Source organism: Leucopleurus acutus, assembly GCF_964270905.1.
Source record: "Leucopleurus acutus genome assembly, chromosome: 2".
Lineage (NCBI taxonomy): Eukaryota > Metazoa > Chordata > Mammalia > Artiodactyla > Delphinidae > Leucopleurus > Leucopleurus acutus.
In genome coordinates, this window is record NC_139143.1 from 30,147,212 (window position 1) to 30,171,537 (window position 24,326).

At 35.3% G+C, this 24,326-nt stretch overlaps 1 protein-coding gene and 1 pseudogene across 2 annotated transcripts in view; one reads left to right on the plus strand and one right to left on the minus strand.

Annotated features, from left to right (window-relative positions):
* WDR64 (WD repeat domain 64) overlaps positions 1–24,326 on the minus strand; it is a gene marked incomplete at both ends in the record, with an annotated part of 159,241 nt that overhangs the window by 12,779 nt on the left and 122,136 nt on the right. Inside the window, 3 exons of the mRNA XM_082833645.1 lie at positions 1,302–1,490; positions 12,065–12,174; positions 15,169–15,227. Of these exons, the coding sequence (XP_082689771.1) occupies positions 1,302–1,490; positions 12,065–12,174; positions 15,169–15,227 (358 nt within the window). The remainder of the gene's footprint in view (positions 1–1,301; positions 1,491–12,064; positions 12,175–15,168; positions 15,228–24,326) is intronic.
* LOC309958010 (protein-L-isoaspartate(D-aspartate) O-methyltransferase-like) lies at positions 15,319–16,107 on the plus strand (annotated as a pseudogene). The gene is made up of 2 exons: positions 15,319–15,534; positions 15,636–16,107. The product of its transcript is annotated as a protein-L-isoaspartate(D-aspartate) O-methyltransferase-like (transcript).

Here is a 24,326-nt window from a genome sequence, read left to right on the forward strand (position 1 = left end):
TGTCTCCCCAGCTTTGACCCACTTAGGATTTCCCTAAAAGACCTTATTTAAGACAGTCCTCTCTGATTCTTCACACTTTGGACTCATCTTGTCAGCTATTCCAGCTCTGGTCTGCTGGATATTACCAGTCTAGGCAGTCTGGTCCTGTGAGGGCTAGACATTTAGACATCTATAATCTAGGTCTGAGCTTTGCTGATGTTGAAAGCTCAAATGAGCACCAATCTCTTCCATTATAACAAAGATTCAGCCATGGTCAAAACCAGGACTGAGCTTTGCAAAAGCATAAAACACATTTTGACCAATATTTTATTCTTTATTGGAGGACTATCCTCCCTCCCCTATGCCTTTAAGCATGCTCAAGTCTCCCCCACAAACAATCAAACACATGAAACAAACTATTCTTCATCCTTACAGCTATTTGACTTCCTTGCAAAGTAATCTATACTGTCATCACCTCATGTCTCTTATTTATTTCTCAACCAAGACAATGTGAATTTTTACCCATCACTCTTTGAAATTTCACTCTCTAGAATCATCAGTGACCTTTCAGCTGACAGACATGCCCAAACCAGTGTTTACTGTTCTCTTGTCCTATGTGACCTTCACTGCCACATTCTACAAACGTGTCCTCTTTACCACTTTTCTTATTCTCTCCTCCCTTGATTTCCATCACACCACTTGTTTATGACTTTCAACATGTTGGCTACTCCTTCTTAATGTTTTTCACTGTTTTTTCTTCCTTGGCCTGCTCTTTACAGGCTATTTCTTGATTTCTTCCTCAGTTTTCTGTTTTTTTTTTTCCTCACTCTATACACAGGACATAAGTGACTTTTCCACATTGAAAATACTACTATGCTGATGACACCAAAATCTTTACCTATAAGTCTGACCTCTTTTGGGAGCTCCAAACAGATCTCACTGCTCATTAAATATATCCACTTGGAAGTCCCACAAACACCTCAGACTTAAACCTGTCCAAAACCAAACTTACCACCTTTTTCTTCAGACCTGCTCTTCCCCTTAGGTATTCTGTCACAGTGATTTCCGTAAAGTTAAAAATCCTTATGTTGGCCCATAAAAGTCTTACTGTGCTTTGGCCCCTATAGACTTTTCTCATTTTATTTCCTACTATATCCTCCCTAATTACTCCCTGGACTCCAAGCCTTGAAAGACTAACATAGTCTTTCACTGTTTAGTGCCTTTGCTTAAGCAATTGCCTCTTTGGTCTTTGTTTGATTAAATCCTATGTATCACAGTATCATGTAGTTTAATTTCATCTTCGGGAAACCAAATGCTCTTACCTTTGCCGGTCAAATACCAGAGGATATTCATATTTTTGCTTCTTCTCTGTGAACTTGCTTTCTTCTTTTATTTCTATGGGATATTCATTAACATCACAAGGCAAAATAAAATCACTTGTCTGTGATATTTCAAAGATTCTTCGCTGTCCAAAATATCCACAGTAATGACCGTTGAGAGCATGCCAGAGCCTGGGGAAAGGTAAAAGTAGGGAGAAGAACATAACTGGAATTCAGTAGAAGTTATTCTGTTTATTAGATCATTTATGTAGATTTTCACTGGCCCAACAGGTATTTTAAACTTGGGTCCAGGACTCTTCCTATTAAATATATGGAGCTAATCATAACATAAACATTTTTATCAGTTAGAATTCTAATCTACAACAATTTTGGAAATGTCAATTTAAATCTATACTTATGATAATCATTTATTAAACCCAGAAGACAAGAAATAGATTTTTCCCAAAATAACAACACTTGTTCAACCTCATCATGTTGACTTGTCAGTTGAATTAAGCTGTAGAATGGGTCATATCTCAGCTGTCTACTTTCTGTATCAGCATCAATAGAACTCATGAGAGGAGATAGCTACTAATGGTTTCACTCTTACCAAAATCATCTCAACCTCCATCTACATTTCCTACTATTGTGGAAACACCATACTATTTTTTACAACTGAGTTCTGCAATAAAGTGGGAGAAGAAGTGGTTCTTTAAACATATGCATTATGTCACTCCAAGAAGTCCTTCTAAATAGCCCACATGGTTTAAAGTCATACAGAATGTCATTAGCAGGAGTATGTGCTAATACATAAATAAGACAAATAAATTATTGTTTGGCAGATCTTCTGTTTCTGTCTTGATTTCAAGCTTAAAATTGCATATGATGGAAACAATCATAATGTGCCTGCCTCAATGACCCAGAAGAAAAATAATAATCTAAATGAACAACCTAAATGAATTAGATTTAGAGGAGAATAATCGAAATGAATTAAGAGTAGACTCCACAAAGTACAAGTGGTATCCCAGATCAAAGAGGTAGGCACTGAGGAGTAGGTAAAACAGAGGTATCCAGTCAGGAAACCTCACACCTGACAGTGTCCTGAGAATGTACCATTCCTTCCATATTTCAATTCCCTAATGCTACATAGGTGTTTTCATGGACTTCCCAGAGGCTTGACCAAAGTGAAATGGACTAGCCCTTTCAACACAGAAGTTAGAGGGGTAAGGGACTAACTTTAGGACAACCCTAAATTCATTCTGCTGGAGGCAAGGACTGAAGTAACGTTTGGTCTCCTTGTTTTGTGGTGTTTCCTACTCCATGTGAAACTCTCCCAAGTGACTGATCCTATCTCTCAGCCTGAATTTCTGAGCCTCAGATATGGATCCTTAGCCCTTTCTATCCTCTGTCCCAGAGCTAAGCTTTTATTATGCTTTTTCCTATTACAAAATCAACCTTTTTGACAAACAAGAGTTAGAGTGTTAAAACTGCCTACTCCTTTAGAAAGTGGCAGCAAGTTTTAGCAGAAGGACTTATTTATGAAGAGAACTGTATTCTGAGATAGCTACTAATAGAGCTAGGTTTTTTGAACTGAGTATTTAGGGATAACTTCACTTGAAGGAATTGTAAGAGTAATTTCTCCATACCAAGGATAACTGGTTTGAGCAGGAAATGCTTATAACAACAGAAGTGTGCACACATGTAACATGGGGAGTGTGTGTGTGCGTGTTTGTGCATTACAGTGCCCAAGTAACACTTCTGATGACAGGTAGCTGAAAATAAGCTGGAGCAGAGACTCAAGGGACAGAGTTGTGAAAAACATCTGTAATAATTACATGTAATTTTCATGTCAATTCATTTTTTCTACGAATAAAACAACAGATCTCCTCTTTGACAGAGCAAACAGTTCTGTTTGCCCTCAAATAAGACCTTACCCCAAAGATTCACCTTGAACTCAACATTTCTAAGTTTTTCATCTTTCCACATTGCAAATATTTTCCTTTTTTATTTTAATGTCTCCTCTCTCAATGAATGGCACCAATATTCACCTAGTTTTATAATGCCAGGAGTCATTCTTGACATCTATCTCTTACCTTCTCTGTCAGTGAAAGTTCACATCTTCTGGATTTTACCTCCTAGATAGTTCTCAAATGCAAAATATTTATTCCCAGCACTGTTACCACTCCCCTAGTTCATGCCACTATATTCACCACAGACATCTAACTAGTCTCTTTGTTCTCACTTTTGCTGCTCCAAAATCCATTCTCCACACATTTTTATTTTTTAAATGTAACTCAAATTATGTTAGTCACCCACTTAAAATCCTTTGGTGGCTATTTATTTCAAGGTGAAGATCCAAACCCTGAACAATGTCTGCTACATGCTACATGGACTTGTCCCTGTCTAAATCACCAGCCTCAAGCTCATACAGCTAGCTAAAATCTTTTGAATTTCAGACCAGAGTCATTCATGCAACATAAAATTTTTCATCTTCATTATGTTTAAACTCTCTAAAATACTTTGAAGCCTCTTTATCTCTCTTGGTCTTATGTAACTTTATGCCCTTAAAAGAACAATTCATCATCATGATTTTTTAAATGTAATTTAAAAAAAATTTATTTTATAATGATGTATAGTTGATTAACAATTTTGTGTTGGTTTCAGGTGTACAATAGAGTGATTCCGTTTTACATATACATGCATCTATTCTTTTTCAAATTATTTTCCCATTTAGGTTTTTACAGAGTATTGGGCAGAGCTCCCTGTGCTATGAACTAGGCCCTTGTTGGTTACCTGTTTTGAATATAGCAGTGTGTACTATCAATCGCAAATTCCCGATCTATCCCTCCCCCCTCCCCTCCTCCCTGGTAACCAAAGGTTCATTCTCTAAGTCTGAGTCTGTTTCTGTTTTGTAAATAAGTTCATTGGTATCTTTTTTTTTTTTTTAGATTCTGCATGTAAGCAATATCATGTGATATTTTTCTCTGTCTGACTTACTTCAGTTAGTAAGATAATCTCCAGGACCATCCATGTTGCTGCAAGAGGCATTATTTCTTTCTTTTTAATGGCTGAGTAATATTCCATTGTATATATGTTCCACATCTTCTTTATCCATTCATCTGTCAATGGATATTTAGGTTGCTTCCATGTCTTGCCTATTGTAAACAGTGCTGCAATTAACACTGTGGTGCATGTATCCTTTCAGACCATGTTTTTCTCAGGATATATGCCCAGGAGTGGGATTGCTGGGTCATATGGCAGCTCAATTTTTAGTTTCTTCAGTAACCTCCTTACTGTTCTCTATAGTGGCTGTACCAATTTACATTCCCACCAACAGTGTAGGAGGGTTCCCTTTTCCCTTCTCCAGCATTTGCTATTTGTAGACTTTTTGATGATGGCCATTCTACTGGTGTAAGGTGATATCTTATTGCAGTTTTGATTTACATTTCTCTAATAATTAGTGATGCTGAGCATCTTTTCATGTACCTCTTGGCCATTTGTATGTCTTCTGTGGAGAAATGTCTATTTAGATCTTCTGCCCATTTTTTGATTGGTTTAATTTTTTTGATATTGAGCCACATGAGCTGTTTGCAAATTTTGGAGATTAATCTGTTGTCGGTCACATTATTTACAAATATTTTCTCCCATTCTGTGGGTCATCTTATCATTTTGTTTATGTCTTCCTTTGGTGTTCAAAGCTTTTGAGTTTAATTAAGTCCCCCTTGTTTATGTTTTTTTCCATTACTTCAGGAGACAGATTGAAAAAGATATTGCTGCGATTTATGTCAAAGAGTGTTCTGCCTATATTTTCCTCTGAGAGTTTTATAGTATCCAGTCTTATATTTAGCTCTTTAATCCATTTGGGGTTTATTTTTGTATATGGTGTTAAAGAAAGTTGTAATTTTTCACATGTAGCTGTCCAATTTTCCCAGAACCATGTATTGAAGAGACTGTCTTTTCTCCATTGTATATTCTTGCCTCCTTTTTCATAGGTTAATAGACCAGAGGTGCATGGGTTTAGTTCTGGGCTTTCTATCCTGTTACATTGATCTATATTTCTGTTTTTGTGCCAGTACCGTATGTGTTGATTACTGTATCTTTGTAGTATAGTCTGAATTCAGGGACCCTGATTCCTCCAGCTCCATTTTTCTTTCTCAAAATTGCTTTGGCTATTTGGGGTCTTTTGTGTCTCCATACAAATTATAAGATTTTTTGTTCTAGTTCTGTGAAAAATGCCATTGGTGATTTGACAGGTATTGCACTGAATCTGTAGATTGCTTTGGGTAGTACAGTCATTTTGACAATATTGATTCTTCCAATCCAAGAACATGGAATATCTTTCCATCTGATTGTGTCATCTTCAGTTTCTTTCATCAGCATCTTATAGTTTTCAGAGTGCAAGTCTTTTGCAGGTTTATTTTTAGGTATTTTATTCTTTTGGAAGCGATGGTAAATGGGATTGTTTCTTTAATTTCTCTTTCTGATCTTTTGTTGTTAGTAGAAATGAAACAGATTTCTGTGTATTTATTTTGTGTCCTGCAACTTTACCGAATTCATTGATGAGCTCTACTAGTTTTCTGGTAGTTTCTTTAGGATTTTCTATGTATAGTATCATGTCATCTGCAAACAGTGACAGTTTTACTTCTTCTTTTCCAATTTGGATTTTCTTTATTTCTTTTTCTTCTCTGGTTGCCATGGCTAGGACCTCCAAAACTATGTTGAACAAAAGTGGAGAGAGTGGACATCCTTGTATTGTTCCTGATCTTAGAGGAAAGGCTTTCAGCTTTTCACCATTGAATATGATGTTAGCTGTAGGTTTGTCATATATGGCCTTTATTATGTTGAGGTAGGTTCCCTCTATGCCCATTTTCTGGAGAGTTTTTAACATAAATGGGTGTTGAATTTTGTCAAAAGCTTTTTCTGCATCTATTGAGATGATCATATGGATTTTATTCTTCAATTCGTTGATGTGGTGTATCTCACAGATTGATTTGTGGTTATTGAAAAATCCTTGAAGCTCTGGAATAAATCCAGCTTGATCATGATGTATGATCCTTTTTATGTATTGTTGGATTATGTTTGCTAGTATTTTGTTGAGGATTTTTGCATGTATGTTCATCAGTGTTATTGGTGTGTAATTTTCTTTTCTTGTGGTAACTGTCTGGTTTTGGTATCAGGGTGATGGTGACTCATAGAATGAGTTTGGGAGTGTCCCTTCCTCTGAAATTTTTTGGAATAGTTTCAGAAGGATAGTTGTTAACTCTTCTCTAAATGTTTGATAGAATTCATCTCTGAAGCCATCTGTTCTTGGACTTTGCTGGAAGTTTTTAAATCACAGTTGCAATTTCAGTACCTGTGATTGGTCTGTTCATATTTTCTATTTCTTCCTGATTCAGTCTTGGGAGATTGTACCTCTAAGAATTTGTCCATTTCTTCTAGGTTGTCCATATTTTTGGCATATAGTTGCTGTTACAAGTCTCTTACCATCCTTTGATTTCTGTGGTGTCCATTGTAGCTTTTCCTTTTTCATTTCTAATTTTATTGATTTGAGCCCTCTCCCTCTTTTTCTTGATGGGTCTGGGTAAAGCTTTATCAATTTTGTTTATCTTTTCAAAGAAGCAGCTTTTAGTTTCATTGATTTTTTCTATTCTTTTATTCATCTCTATTTTATTTATTTCTGCTCTGGTCTTTATGATTTCTGTCCTTTTACTAACTTTGGGTTTTGTTTGTTCTTCTTTCTCCAGTTGCTTTACATGTAAGGTTAGGTTGTTTGTTTAAGATTTTTCTTGTTTCCTGAGGTACAATTTTATTGCTATAAACTTCCCTCTTATAACTGCTTTTGCTGCATCCCATATGTTTTGGATCATCATGTTTTCATTTTCATTTGTCTCTGGGTATATTTTGGTTTTCTCTTTGATTTCTTCAGTGATCCATTGGTTGTTTAGAAGCATATTGTTTAGGCTCCACTTTTTTTTTAATAGTTTTTTTCTTGTAGTTGATTTCTGATCTCATAGTATTGTGGTTGGAAAAGATGCTTAATATGATTTCAATTTTCTTAAATTTTTTGACGTTTGCTTTATGGCCCAGCATGTGATCTATCCAGAAGAATATTCCATGAGCACTTGGAAAGAATGTGTATTCTGCTGCTTTCAGAAGGAATGCTCTATAAATATCAGTTAAGTTCATCTGTTCTAATGTGTCATTTAAGGCCTGTGTTTCCTTATTGATTTTCTGTCTGGATGATCTATTTATTGATGAAAGTGGGGTGTTAAATTTCCCCAGTATTATTGTGTTGCTGTTGATTTCTCCTTTTATGGCTATTAGCATTTGCCTTATATATTGAGGTGCTCCTATGTTGGGTGCATATATATTTACAATTGTTATGTCTTCTTCTTGGATTGATCCCTTGATCATTATGTAGTATCTGTCTTTGTCTCTTTTAACAGTCTTTATTTTAAGTCTATTTTTTCTGATATGAGTATTGCTACTCCAAATTTGATTTCCATTTTCATGGAATACATTTTTCCATCCCTCACTTTCAGTCTGTATGTGTCCTTGATCTGAAATGGGTCTCTTGAAGATGGCATATATGCATGTCTTGTTTTTGTATACATTCAGCCAACTTATGTCTTTTGGTTGGAGCAGTTAATCCATTTACATTCAAGGTAATTCTTGAAATGTATTTCTTATTGCCATTTTGTTAATTGTTTTGAATTTGCTTTCATAGGTCTTTTTTCTTCCCTTCCTCTTTTGGTCTCTTCTCTTGTGATTTGATAACTAACTTTACTGTCATGTTTAGATTCCTTTTTCTTTTTTGTGTGTGTATCTATTGTAGATTTTTGGTTTGCAGTTATCATCAGGTTTTGATAAAGCTGTCTCTAAATAAATAAGTTTTAAGTTACTGGTCTCTTAAATTTCAGATACATTTCCAATATTCTGCATTTGTACTCTCTTCTTATCACAATTGCTGGTTTTGATATACTATTAGGCAGGCCAAAAAGTTCATTCAGGTTTTTCATAACACTGAACGAACTTTTTGGCCAAGCCAGTATTTGTGTGTGGATGGTTTCCTACCTTTACTGCATGTTTGCCTTTACTGGTGAACTTTTCCATTCATAATTTTCTTGTTTCTAGTTGTGGCCTTTTCTTTTCTGCCTAGAGAAGTTCCCTTAGCATTTCTGTAAAGCTGGTTTGGTCATGCTGAATTCTCTTAGCTTTTTGTAAAGCTTATTTCTCCATCATATCTGAACAAGAGCTTTGCTGGGTAGTTTTCTTGGTTGTAGGTTCTTCCCTTTCATCACTTTAAATATATCATGCCACTCCCTTCTGGTCTGCAGAATTTCTGCTGAGAAATCAGCCAATAACCTTATGGAAGTTCCCTTGTACATTATTTGTTGTTTTTCCCTTGTTGCTTTTAATATTTTCTCTTTATTTTTAATTTTTGTCAGTTTGATTCATATGTCTTGTCATGTTCCTCCTTGAGTTCTTCCTGCCTGGCACTCTCTGCACTTCCTGGACTTGGGTGACTCTTTTCTTTCTCATGTTAGGGAAGTTTTCAGCTATTATTCTTCAAATATTTTTCAGGCCCTTTCTCTCTTCTCCTTCTGGGACCCCTATAATGTGAATGTTGGTGAGTTTAATGTCCCAGAGGTCTCTTAAACTGTCCTCATGTCTTTTCATTCTTTTTTCTATATTCTATTCTACAACAATGATTTCCACCATTTTCTCTTCCAGCTCAATTATCCATTCTTCTGCCTCAGTTGTTCTGTTATTGATTCCTTCTAGTGTATTTTTCATTTCAGTTATTGTATTGTTCCTCTCTGTTTGTTTGTTCTTAAGTTCTTTGAGGTCTTTGTTAAACATTTCTTCTATCTTCTGTCTCTGTGCCTCTACTCTTTTTTCTGAGATCTTGGATCATCTTTACTGTCATTACTCTGAATTCTTTTTCAGGTAGATTGCCTATCTCCACTTCACTTAGTTGCTCTTCTGGGGTTTTATCTTATTCCTTCTTCTGGGACAGAGTCCTCTGTCATCTCATTTTGTCTAACTTTCTGTGATTGTGGTTTCCATTCTTCAGGCTGCAGTGTTGTAGTTCTTCTTGCTTCTGCTGTCTGCCCTCTTGTGGATAAGGCTGTCTAAGAGGCTTGTGCAGGCTTCCTGGTGAGAGGGACTTGGACCTGCTCACTAGTGGGTGGAGCTGGGTCTTGTCCCTCTGATGGGCAGGGCCTTGTCAAGCAGTGTGTTTATCAGGTGGCTGTTTTATCAGGAAGACTTTAAGTGACCTGTCTGCTGATGGTTCAGGTTGTATTCCCATCATGTTGGTTGTTTGGCCTGAGGCATCCCAGCAATGGAGCCCACAGGCTGTTGGGTGGGGCCAGGTCTTGTTGAGAAAATGGTAGCCTCCAAGAGGGCTCACACCAATGAGTACTCACCTGAACTGTTGCCATCAGTGTCCTTGTCCCTGCAGTGAGCCATAGCCAACCCCCACCTCTAATACTAGCAGGTAAGTCTGGCCCAGTCTCTTATGATTTCACCACTTTTTCCCTGGGTCCTGGTACACATGAGGCCCTGTGTGCACCCTCCAAGAGTGGAGTTTCTGTTTCCACCATACTGTTGAATTCCTGTGATCAAACCCCACTAACCTTCAAAGCCAAATTTTCTGGGTGCTCCTCCTTCCATTGCCAGACACCCAGGCTGGGGAGCCTGACATGGTGCTCAGAACTTTCACTCCGTGGGAGGATTTCTGTGATATAATTATTTTCAAGTTTGTGGGTCACCCACTCAGAGTGTATGGGATTGATTTTATCATGATTGCACCCCTCCTACCATCTTGTTGTGGCTTTTTCTTTGTCTTTGGATGTAAGGTGTCTTTTTTGGTAGGTTCCAGCTTTTTTTCTTGGTGTTTGTTCAGGAGTTAGTTGTAATTTTGGTGTTTCTGTAAGAAGGGAACTTACATCCTTCTTCTCTGCTGTCTTGTCTCCTCCTCCTCATTATCATGATTTTAAGACATTTTAATATGTAGCAATCTGTCTCAATAATGATCATAAAATTTCCTTTTTCTTTATGTATATGTATTTTTAGCATTTTGTGTATGTATAGTTAGTATTACTAGGCAATTAAAAACAAGTAGGCTTTGTAGAGCATGGCCATTATAGTTATTAATACTGAGGTAGTAGATATTAAAAGTCCTCATTAGAAGCAAAAAAAAATTTTGTAACTATGTATGGTGACAAATATTAACTAGACTTATTGTAATCATTTCACAGTATATACATATATTGAAACATTATGTTGTACACCTGAAACTAATATAATGTTATAATTATATCTCAATTTTAAAAAAGAAATCTGATCCTGAAGGGAAGCTCTCTAGAGAATGTAATTGATTACAGTCCTAGTAAATCATCTCTGTTTGCTCCAATTGCAGCACTGTGCTCACCCCTCTGAAGCAGGTGAAGCAACCAAGGAAGAAAAGAACCATAAAAACAAGTAGGCTTTATAATATCAATCACATTGTCATTGAAACAATTAGCTCACTTTCACTTTTCTCAGTATTAGTTGTTCTTTCCTATGATTTTTTTAATGACTTCTAATCCTATGTATCCTATGGTCTTCTCTGGGCTTGGGTCTATCTCTTAGCTACCCATATTGCTTAATGATTTGAGATAATTCTGTAAGAACACTTGTATTGAAAGTATTTATTATCCTTTTAATGTTGATGAGCATGACATCTCATTTCCTTGGGTGTGGAAAAGAATTGCAAATCAGTGGTTACCTTCTCAAAGCCCTTTTGTGTCATGTTTTATTTGTTTGTTTATTTATTTTAATCAAGATTGCTTTTATGATGCTAGAGAGGGTGTGAAGTAAAGGGAACCCTCTTGCACTGTTTGTGGGAATGTAAATTGATACAGCCACTATGGAGAGCAGTATGGAGGTTCCTTATAAAACTAAAAATAGAACTACCATATGACCCAGCAATCCCACTACTGGGCATATACCCTGAGAAAACCATAATTCAAAAAGGGTCATGTACCACAATGTTCATTGCAGCACTATTCACAATAGCCAGGATATGGAAGCAACCTAAGTGTCCATCGACAGGTGAATGGATAAAGATGATGTGGCACATATATACAATGAAATATTACTCAGCCATAAAAAGAAATGAAATTGAGTTTTTTTGTAATGAGGTGGATGGACCTAGAGTCTGTCATACAGAGTGAAGTCAGAAAGAGAAAAACAAATACTGTGTGTTAACACATATATATGGGATCTAAAAACAAAAAAAGTGGTTCTAATGAACCTAGGGGCAGACAGGAATAAACATGCAGATGTAGAGAATGGACTTGAGGACACAGGGAGGGGGAAAGGTAAGCTGGGACGAAGTGAGAGAGTAGCATTGACATATACACACTACCACATGTAAAATAGATAGCTAGTGGGAAGCAGCCGCATAGCACAGGGAGATCAGCTAGGTGCTTTGTGACCACCTAGAGGGGTGGAATAGGGAGGGAGGGAGGGAGACACAACAGGGAGGGGATATGGAGGTATATATATGTGTATAGCTGATTCACTTTGTTATACACCAGAAACTAACATAACATTGTAAAGCAATTATACTCCAATAAAGTTGTTAAAAATAAAATAAAATAAAATGTTTGTTTTCTCCAGAAAAAAAAAAAGATTACATTTATGGTATACACTCAAACTTTAGCTTAAAATCCTTTACCTCTCACACCCTGAATTCACTATATGAAGGTCCATACCTCACTGAGCCATCGATGGAGGCAGTCAGCACCACTTGTTTGTCTTCTACATAGATTATTTGAGTAATTTCTAAAGAATGAGCACGCCAGGACAGCAGCTGTTTGACTTTCTAGACAGCAACAATAAAGCATATCTCATGTAATAAGGATGTACTGATTCAAATTCAATCTTGAACAAAAAAACGTTAATCATTAAAGAGCTAAGCTAATGAATGAATGGTGTGGACATCTGCACAAGACAATGAAATGCCCACCCCAATTATCTCTTCATTTGCTTGTTGAGGTACCAAAAATTCTATTTATAGATATTTTTTAATCTATACATATCCCTGGAACAGGAACTATCTTACATCTTTAGCAACTTATCATTTAATTGAGGATTAGCAATTCATTTAGTTGAGGATAAACAGATGACTAGATGAAAGAAAAGTCTTGGTAGAAGTGTTGTGGGGGGCGGGGACTGAAAGATATAATAAGGAGCAGGAGAAAGCAGAGTTAAAAAGGAAGACCAAAGGTGAGATTGGAAGAAGACTTTTCCTATTTCCAAATTTTATCCAAAGATCCGTGGCTAATTGTTTTTGTTTGTTTGTTTTTTTTGTTGTTGTTGTTTTGGTGGTGATGGTGGGGTATATATGATAATTATATACCACAAGGAATTAATAAAAGGAATGGGCCCAGCTCATTCTCTCTCAAAGACATCTTGAGGCTTGATTGGTATGTTCCTTCAGGATGTGACTTATCCTCAACTTTAGAGCCTCTAAATGGACTCTAGAAGAAAATTTTAAACTGTGTGAACTAGAGCTGTCAACTGGGGAGCTTGCTCTGCAGTAATATCCCTGTAAAATATGTTCCCTCTCTATCACTGATGAACCCAAACTAAGATATTACTTCCTCCTGCTCATCTATGTGGGAGCTAGAATTCTGGCAGCTTAGAGTTCTATAAGGCCTGAATTCATTTGGACTTTAACATAGGTTAAGCAAAATTCCTCCTAAATTTCTTGACCTTCTGATTCAATTCCATGTTCCTAGAGAGCCAGGGTAAAATCTGCATTCTTCTACTTATTTTCTTAAAGCTTTTCAAGAACCTTTGGTCATCCAAAGGTTATTTCCCTGCCTTGGGATGGAATCCTCTAAGGCAAGTATTTCAATAATATGGACCACATCTATAGTAAGAAATACATTTTACTTCATGACCCAGTAAACACATGCAATACCTGCACATGCATCTGAAACAAGTTTCAGTAACCTTTACAAAGGATACTTAACCTTATTATGTATAATGTATACTGATATTATCTATTCTATTCTATTGTATTCATTCCACTCCACTCTTCTATTTTCATAAAAATACTGCTTGCCACTTATTAAATTGATTTGATGACTCCCCCTAGTGGATAACATCCTGTAATTAGAAAATCACTGGTCTAAGACTTTTTTCTGTAGGCATGTGAATATAATCATGTATTACTTTCCTTTCTGTGGATAGGTTTTGACTACCCTATCTTTAGACTATCGGTATTCCATGGAGCATCTTTTAAACAGTACTGTTGCAAGAGAACCAGATTAACCTCTGATTTATAGACTGACATTTTCACTATAGTTGTAATCTATAACTGAATCTTGTTCAATGCATGATACATATTAGTGTATGTAATAATGAGGCATCTTATGACCAGATTCTGTTATATATTTAAAAATAAGCAGCCAGATACAAATTGGAAAATCGCATTGTCCAAATAAAGAAAACGTTGAAATGAGGTTGAATAGGGAACAATTTAAACACATTGTTAAAATAGATTCTCTTTTAAATTGGTGAAAATGCTTTAAAATCAATTCCACTATTATTCTAATTCAATATTAATACATAACTTTGTTTTAAAGATTTTCTCTGAATTTTGAAAGGTCTTGATTGCCAGTTTGTAGGAAGTCCATTTGCAAAAATGTAGGTTTTGAATTGTAATTTTTATCTGCTCAAATTAATAGAATATTGATAATCATCATGAGTAAGAGAAAACAGTTAGATAACCCTCTACTCATAGATGGTTCAAGCATATGATTGTTTTTGTTCCACTCATAACATGCCTTATAGTTGAAACAGTAAGTTGAAACTTACTGTTTCCCATTTGCTAGCTGTATGTGTTAGATATGGAAAGAGCATTAGATTAGAGGACAAGAACCCTGGTTCTGGCCCTGACTTCATCATTAACTGTGATGTGATCCCAGGCAGGCCACTCTGATTTCCCCTCTGCAAATTGAAGGTAATCATACTAAAGCTAAATATCTGAACATTATAAAAACAATAATTGGTTCTTGGAAACAGAAAGAAAACCCATAGATCAAATGAAATAATGTTTGAAACAATAATCATTCTAAAACACTCTGCAGGAATCCTATCCTAATCCACGTATCCATATGTTAGTATTAATACAAATAATCCAAAACCAAAACATTATTATTTAAGTAAATATTTAGCTTTTGGATTTGAAGTATTAACTTTAAGGGAAATAAGCCTATGATAAAATAGTGCTTCTTTGCTGTACTCTTTAATTAGTGTTTAGTTTTTATAATATATGTAGTTATATTTGCATATCCACATACACACAAGAAGTGCATATTTAAATGGTTAACAAATAAGGATGTTGACATTTACATTGCATTAACACTAAAAATAGAATAGTATATATTTAATTATAAGGATGATTTAGACTAGAGGGGAAGAAGATTTTCTTGAAAATAATAATGTCTGGGAACTAGGCTGGGCTTGAAAGGAAAGGTTATGGAACTTTCTTCTATGAAGTTGTATAAGATATAGACAATGACTGGAGGACTAGATGATGTATGAATTCTTTTAAGCTCTGGGTTTCCACATAGACTCTAACAAATAAGTCAAAACATGAAACAGATGCAGAGTGACCAGTGGCTGGTTTGCTCACTCACTCATTCATCCCCTATTTTCTCCAGTACACCATTGTTATTTGCCATATAGCTTAAGTTTCAATAGTAGTATATATGACTTGAGAATAGGCAGTTGTGTCCTGTATTTCTATCTTTTGTGGTGTCTAGCTCAATTGATTCATTAATTAAACTAAAACTAAAGTTCTTACCTTTTCATCATGAGGTGGATCCAGGAAGGAACTAATACTGCAAAGGATAACGTGTCCTTCTGTGTGAAATTTAAACATTGGAATTTTTAATTAGATATTCTGTTGTCTAAGTAAATACTATTCAGACTTGTTTTGAATCAGGCATTTAAAATGGTAAATAAAATAGTATCTGAGAGGTGCAGTGGCGGCAGCTGCAGCAGGGACGCGAGCAAGGCAGTGACCATGTGGGAAGTGTTCTCACTCTTGGGAAGCTGCTGGGCACCGTTGTTGCGCTGGACGTGGTCCTGTGCCTGCTCTGAGTGTTCTTAGTGATGGCCTGAAAATCTGGTGGTGCCAGCCACTCGGAGCAAATCCACAACCTCCGCAAAAATGGAATCATCAAGACAAAGTATTTGAAGTAATGCTGGCCACAGACCACTCCCACTATGCAAGATGAAACCCTTATATGGATTCTCTACAATCAATAGGGTTCCAAGCAAAAATCAGTGCTCCACACATGTATGCATATGCACTTGTACTTCTATTTGATTAATTGCATGAAGGAGCTAAAGCTTTTGATGTAGATATGGAAGTGGAATTCTTCATGTTTTGCATGAAGTTGGATCTAGTGGAAAAGTCATAGGAATTGATCACATTAAAGAGCTAGTAGATTATCCAATGCTTTTGTTTTCAGGGAGAGTGCAACTTGTTGTGGGAGATGGAAGAATGGAGTATGCTGAAGAAACCCCGTATGATGTTATTCGTGTAGGAGCTGCAACCCCAGTTGTGCCCCAGGCTCTAATAGACCAGTTAAAGCCTGGTGGAAGATTGATATTACTGGTTGGTCCTGCAGGTGGAAACCAGATGTTGGAACAGTGTGACAAGCTACAAGATGGCAGTGATATACATGGCTTTAACAGATTAAAAAAAACAAAAACAAAAAACCCCACAGTGGTCTAGGGACGAACTGCTGCTTTTTAGCAACATCAGCTTGACCTGTATATAATATTACAGTGGATTGCTCACCTCAGTCCTTAAAGCTTTTTGAAAATCAACAGCATCACAGCTTGTTTTGGGCTTTCATACACTATTTTCAGCATGAAAATGTGTGGTTTTGTGGGATTTCTAATCCTTCAAAGAGGCACAGAAGCCAAACTGGTAGAAGAAGGATGCTAAGTATAAATTTGTGTATTATTACTTTAACATGCCCACATTTTACTTTACATATTAAAAGGAGGGGTTCTGCAAAGTGGAAAACTTAGTTTGTGAATTGATTTTGAGGAGTGGTTTTTCTTTTCTTAGACACTTAGTTCTGTTCTGATGTGAATTTATCAGATTGCTTTTGTGTATCAGATAACACCACCATTCACAAGTTAAGTTTCTTGGATTTTGGACGTCTGTTCGATGCTACAAAGAAAATAGAGATGAGCTCCCTTTTTAAAGCTTTTGACATGGTGTCATAGAATGGCATGTAGATACAATCAGCTGCTCTGTTACCTTAAAACTAAGCATTTGTAAATATTAAAACTTAAGAAGATGGCAAGTGATTTCCTTTAAAACAACTGTTCAGATTGGACATACTTGGCATAGTTCTTCCTTTCTTTAAAAGTTATAGGAGACTTGTAGCTCAGTATTGTTTTCTCTGTTTCTAATTTGCTGCTGATAATGTATATGGATTTAACATGCTGTGTAAGCTGCGTCCTAGTTACTGAACAGTTTATGCAGTGCTGCTTTGCCAAATAAAGTTAAAAGTGAAAGAGGCAAAAAAAGAAAAAATTGAATCTGAGAAACCAGAAATGAAAGACGAAGTTTCATATCAATTTTTACATGTAGAAATCCCTTTTCATTTCTAGCTTAATAAGTCATAATGTTTTGCCTCATATACTCAAAGTTGTTGTAAACATCAGGGTAGATGAAATAGAAATGAATACACCACTACCAAATGGAGTCCAAGCTGTTATGGACACACAAATCCTACAATCCAAATGATAGCTACAAAAATTAGATTTAAAAAAGCAACAATGACTACACTGAGCATCATATTCAAACTGCAGAAAATCAAATATAAAGAAATAATCTTCAGGGGCTTCCCTAGTGACCCAGTGGTTAAGAATCTGCCTGCCAATGCAGGGGACATGGGTTCGAGCCCTGGTCTGGAAAAATCCGACATGCCGCGGAGCAACTAAGTCCGTGCACCACAACTACTGAGCCTGTGCTCTAGAGCCCACGAAACACAACTACTGAAGCCCGCGTACCTAGAGCCCCTGCTCCGCAACAAGAGAAGCCACCACAATGAGAAGCCCGTGCACTGCAACGAAGAGTAGCCCCCGCTCACCGCAACTAGAGAAAGCCTGTGTGCAGCAATGAAAACCCAACGCAGCCAAAAATTAATTAATTAATTTTTAAAAAGAAAAAGAAAGAAAAGAAATAATCTTCAAAGAAGCCAGAGGGGGGAAAATAACACCTTTTTTAGAGGAGCAAAGATAAGAATTACATATGACTTCTCAGAAACTCTACACAAGCAAGAAGAGAATAGAGTGAAATATTTAAAGTGTTGAGCAAAAACCCCACCAACCTAGAATTCTGTATCCTGAGAAATTATTCTTTAAAAGTGAAGGAGAAATAAAGATTTTCTCAGACAAACAAAAACAGAGTTTTTATTGCCAGTAAACCTGCCTTGCAAAAACTGTTTTTTAAAGTTCTTAAGAGAGAAGGAAAAAGATACAGGTCAGAAACTCAAATTTACATAAAGAAAGACATGCATAAGAGAAAGAATGAAGATAAAAACTAATAGATAACAGTTTATTCAAAATAATAACAGCAACTGTATTTGATGATTATAGCTTATGAATACTTGAAATGAAAGACAGCAAGGATGTTAAGTGATAGAAGAATTAGGAATACTTTTATCTTATAAGGTACTTGCACTACCTGTGAAGTGGTATAGTGTTATTATTTGAAAGTGGACATGGATTTGATGTAAATATATATTGTAAATTCTGGGGAGACCACTTTTAAAAGTTAAGAAAATGTTCCATGGTTGCTACTTGATAATGAGGTGCAGGGTGCTTGTCAGGGAAGAGATGCCCAGGTTGGCAGGCCAGGCCGAGGCTCTGACCACTCAGTGCCAGCAGCAGCAACAGACTCATGCCCTGCACTCAAAAACAAACAAATAAATAAACAAAATTTTAAAAGGAGTATATTTGATATGCTAAGAATGGAGGGAAAATGGAATCATATAAAATGCTCACTTAAAACCACAAAAGGCAGAAAAATAGTAGAAGACAAAAGAAGGGACAAAAAACAAGGGCATCAAAGAGAAAACAGTAAGAAATATGGTAGATATTAATTCAACTATATCAGTGATCACTTTAGAGGTCAACAGCTGAATAAACCAATTAAAAGACAGAGATTGTCAGAATAGAATAAAAGGTAACACCCAACTATATGTTATCCACAAAAAATCCACTTTAAATATAAAGACACATATAGATGAAAAGTAAAGAGAAAGATGTATTGTGCTAACACCAATAAAAAAAAAGTAGGAGTACCTATTATTACTTTCAAAAAGGAAGTCTTCAGAGCAAGGAAAATTATCAGGGACAAAGAGGGGCATTACATAATGATAAAGGGGTTGATACTTCAAGAAGACATAACAATCCTTAACATGTATGTGCATAATAGAGCATCAAAATACAGAATCACAAGGAGGAATAGATGAATCCATGTTTATAGTTGGAGACTTCAACACCCAACTATCAGAAATGGACAGAAAATCAGTAAGGACATAGTTGAACTAAACAGCACCATCAATCAACATGGATATAATTGACATCCATAGAGTACTTCATCAAACAGCAGCAGAATACACATACTTCTCAAGCTCTCATGGAACATTTACTGAGATAGACCACTTTCTGAGCCATAAATCACACCTTAACAAATTTAAAAGGATGGAAATCATAAAATGTATGCTCTCAATGTAAGAAATGGCACAATGGAATTAAATTAGAAATCAACAACAAAAATTAAGCTGGAAAATCTCAAAATACTTGGAGATTAAACAACACACTTCTAAATAATAGGTCAATAAAGAAATCTCTATAGAAATTTAAAAATATTTTTAACTAAATGAAAGTGAAAATACACCTTATCAAAATTTGTGGAAAGCAGTGCTTATAAGAGAAATTTATAGCATTAGATGTATATATTAGAAAAGAAGAAATATCTAAAATAAATAATCTAAGTTTCCACCTTAGGAAACTAGAAAAAGAAGAGTAAATTAAATCCAAAGTAAGCAGAGGAAGAGAAATAATAAAAATTAGAACAGTAATCTATTAAACTAAAAGTAGAAAATCAACAGAAAAAAATCAACAAAACCAAAAGTTGCTTGTTTGAAAAGGTCAATAAAATGATAAAGCACTGCTAACTAAGAAAAAAGAGAGAAAACATAAATTACTAATATCATTAATTAAGAGGGGACATCACTACAGGCCTCATGGGCACTAAAAGGATAATAAAGGAATACTATGAACTCTATGCCCACAAATTTAATAACCCAGATTAAATGGACCAATTCCATGAGAGCACAATCTGCCAAAACTCACACAAGAAGCTAGACAATCTGTACAGGCCTACATTTTTAAAACTTTTAAAAAGTGAGATATAATTGATGTATAATATTATATGTCACAGGTGTACAACATGATGATCCACAATTTTTAAAGGTTATACTCTATTTAAAGTTATTATAAAATATTGGCTATATTCCCTATATTGTAAAATATATTCTTGTAGCTTATTTATTTTATACATAATAACTTGTACTTCTTAATTCCCTACTCCTATCTTACCCCCTGCTTCCCTCTCCCCACTGGTAACCACTAGCTTGTTCTCTATTTTCTTCTATTATATGCATCAGTTTTTTTTAAGATTCCACATATAAGTGATATCATACAGTATTTGTCTTTCTCTGTGTGACTTATTTCACTTAGCATAATACCCTCCAAGTCCATCCATGTTTTTGCAAATGGCAAAATTTCATTCTCTTTTATGGCTGAGTAGTATTCCATTATATATATATATATATATATATATATATATATATATATATATGTATATATATATATATATCTCACATCTTCTCTGCCCATTCATCTGTTAATGGGCATGTAGGTTGCTTCCATATCTTGGCAATTGTAAATAATGCTACTATGAACATTAGGTGTATTTTTCTTGAATTAGTGTTCTGTTTTTTTCAGATATATACCCAAGAGTGGAACTGTTGGGTCATATGGTCTATTTATAGTTTTTTGAGAAACCCTCATACTGTTTTCCACAGTGGTTGCACCAATTTACATTCCCACCAACAGTGTAGAAGGCTTCCCTTTTCTCCACATCCTCACCAACATTTGTTATTTGTAAACTTTTTGATGTTAGCCATTCTGACAGGTGTGAGGTGTTATCTCATTGTGGTTTTGATTTGCATTTTGCTGATGATTAGTGATGTTGAGCATCTTTTCCTGTGCCTGTTGGCCATCTGCATGTCCTCTTTGGAAAAAAATGTCAATTCAGTTCTTCAGCCCATTTTTTAAAATTGGATTTATTTTTTTAATTTGGTTGCATCAGGTCTTAGATGTGGTAGCTGGGCTCCTTAGTTGCGGCTCATGGGCTCCTTAGTTGCAGCTCACCAGCTCCTTAGTTGTGGCTCACTGGCTCCTTAGTTGTGGCATGTGAACTCTTTGTTGCAGCATGCATGTGGGATCTAGTTCCCAGGCCAGGGATCAAATCCAGGACCCCTGCATTGGGCGTGCAGAGTCTTAACCACTGCATGACCCCACCAGGGAAGTCCGAGTTTTGGAGTTTTATTTTTTTAATGTTGATTCATATGAGCTGTTTATGTACTTTGGATATTAATCCCTTATACAGTTAATATCAATTGCAAATATTTTCTCCCATTCATTTTGGTTGTTTCTTCATTTTGTCAATGGTTTCCTTCTCTGTGCAAAACTTTTAACTTTAATTAGTTCCCATTTGTTTATTTTTGCTTTTATTTCCTTTGCTTTGGCAGACAGATACAAAATATATATATATTGCTACAATTTATGTCAAAGAGTGTTCTGCCTATGTTTTCCTCAAGGAGTTTTATGGTTTTCTGTCTTACATTTAGATATTTAATCCATTTAGAGTTTATTTTTGTATATGGTATGAGAAAGTGTTCTAACTTCATTATTTTACATGTAGCTGCCCAGTTTTCCCAGCACAACTTATTGATGAGACTGTCTTTTCTCCATTGTATACTCTTGCCTCCTTTGTCATAAATTAATTGACCATAAGTGTGTGGGTTTATTTCTGGGCTCTGTATTCTGTTCTACTGATCTGTGTATCTTTTTTTTTCCACCAGTATCATACTATTTTGATTACTGTAGCTTTGTAATATAGTCTGAAGTCAGGGAGTATGGTTTCTTCAGCTCTGTTCTTCTTTCTCAAGGTTGTTTTGGCTATTCAAGGTCTTTGTGTTCCCATACAAATTTTTTAAATTATTTGCCCTAGTTTTGTGAAAAAATGTCATTGGTATTTTGATAGGGATTGCATTGAGTCTGTAGATTACCTTGGGTAGTATGGTCATTTTAACAATGCTAATTCTTCCAATTCATGAACACTGTATATCTTTCTGTCTGTTTGTGTCATCTTCAATTTCCTTCATCAGAGACTTGTAGTTTTTTAAGTATAGGTCTTTTACCTCCTTAGGTAGATTTATTCCAGGTATTTTATTCTTTTTGATGCAATGGTAAATGGGTTTTGTTTCTAAATTTCTTTTTCTGATAGTTCATTGTTAGTGTATAGAAATGAAACAGATTTCTGTGTATTTATTTTGTATTCTGCAACTTTACTGAATTCATTGATGAGCTCTAGTAGTTTTCTGGTAGCTTCTTTAGGATTTTCTATGTGTAGTATCATGTCATCCTCAAAAAGTGACAGTTTTACTTCTCCTTTTCCAATTTGGATTCATTTTCTTTTTCTTCTCTGATTGCCATGGCTAGGACTTCCAAAACTATGTTGAATAAAAGTGGAGAGAGTGGACATCCTTGTCTTTTTCCTGATCTTAGAGGAAATGTTTTCAGCTCTTCACCAGTGAATATGATGTTAGCTGTGAGTTTGTCATATATGGCTTTTATTATGTTGAGGTAGTTTCCCTCTATGCACACTTTCTGGAGAGTTTTTATCATAAATAGGTGTTGAATTTTGTCAAAAGCTTCTTCTGCATCTATTGAGATGATCATATGTTTTTTATTCTTCAGTTTGTTAATATGGTGTATCACATTGATTGATTTGCATATATTGAAGAATCCTTGCATCCCTGGGATAAATCCCAATTGATCATGGTGTATGATCCTTTTAATGTGTTGCTGGATTCAGTTTGCTAGTATTTTGTTGAGGAGTTTTTCCTCTGTTTTCATCAGCAATATTGGCCTGTAATTTTTGTTTTTTGTCATATCTTTGTCTGGTTTTGGTATCAGGGTGATTCTGGCCTTGTACAATAGAATTAGTTCAGAAGCATTCCTTCCTCTGCAGTTTTTTGGAATAGTTTGAGAAGGATATGTGTTAACTGTTCTCTAAATGTTTGGTAGAATTCACCTGTGAAGCCATCTGGTCCTGGACTTTTGTTTGTTGGGAGTTTTAAAACTGCTGATTCAATTTCAGTACTGGTAATTTGTCTGTTCATATTTTCTATTTCTTCCTGGTTCAATCTTAGGAGATTGTACATTGCTAAGAATTTGTCCATTTCTTCTAGGTTGTCCATTTTATTGGCATCTAGTTGTTCATAGTAGTCTCTTATGTTCCTTTGTATTTCTGTGGTGTCCATTTTAACTTCTCCTTTTTCATTTCTGATTTTACTGATTTGGGCCCTTTCTCTTTTTTTCTTGATGAGTCAGGCTAGAGGTTTATCAATTTTGTTTATCTTTTCAAAGAACCAGAATTTAGTTTCATTGATCTTTTCTATTGTTTACTTAGTCTCTATTTCATCTATTTCTGCTCTGATCTTTATGATTTCTTTCCCTCTAGTAGCTTTTGGCTTTGATTATTCTTCTTTCTCTTGTTGATTTAGGTGTAAGATTAGGTTATTTGAGATTTTTCTTGTTTCCCGACATAAGCTTGTATTACTAGAAAATTTCCTCTTAGAACAGATTTTGCTGTGACCCATAGATTTTTGGATTGTTCTCTTTTCATTCTCATTTGTCTCCAGGTATTTTCTGATTCCTCTTTGATTTCTTCAGTGATCCATTCATTATTTAGTAACATATTGTTTAGCCTCCAAGTGTTTGTGTTTTTTATAGCTTTTTCCCCTTACAGTTGATTTCTAGTCTCATAGCATTGTGGTAGAAAAAGATGCTTGAAATGATTCTAATTTTGTTAAATTTACCAAAGCTTGTTTTGTTACATAGGTTTATATTATTAAAGAAATTAAATCAGTAATTAATAATCTTCCAAAACAGAAAACATCAGGACAACTTGGGTTTAATGATGAATTCCACCATACATTTAAGGAAGAATATCAATTCTTTACAGTCTCTTTCAGAAGACAGATGCACAGGGAATAGTTATTTACTCATTTTATGAGGCCAGGATTACTATAATACCAAAACCAGACAAAGATATTTCAATAAAAGAAAACTACAGACCAAAATCTCTTATAAATATAGATGCAAAATTCCTCAACAAAATAAGCAATATAAAAAAGTTATATACAATGACTTAATCAGATTTATCCTAGGTATAGAAGGCTGGTTCAACATTTGAAAATCAGTGAATGCAATTCACCGTATCCACAGGCTAAAGAAGAAAAATCATACGATCACATCAATAGATGCAGATAAAACATCTGACAAAATCCAATACACACTCATGATTAAAAAAAAAACACTCTCAATCTAGACACAGATTTTGTACCCTTCATACACAAAAAAACTGAAGATGAATCATAGATCTAAATATAAAATGCAAAACTATAAAAGTCCTAGAAGAAAATTTAGATGACCTTAAGTTTGGTAATGACTTTTAGATACAGCACCAAAGGCATGATCTGTGAAGCAAATCATTGATAAGTTGGACTTCATTAAAATTTAAAACTACTGCTCTGCAAAAAGTACCATCAAGGGAGCAAGAAGACAAGCCAG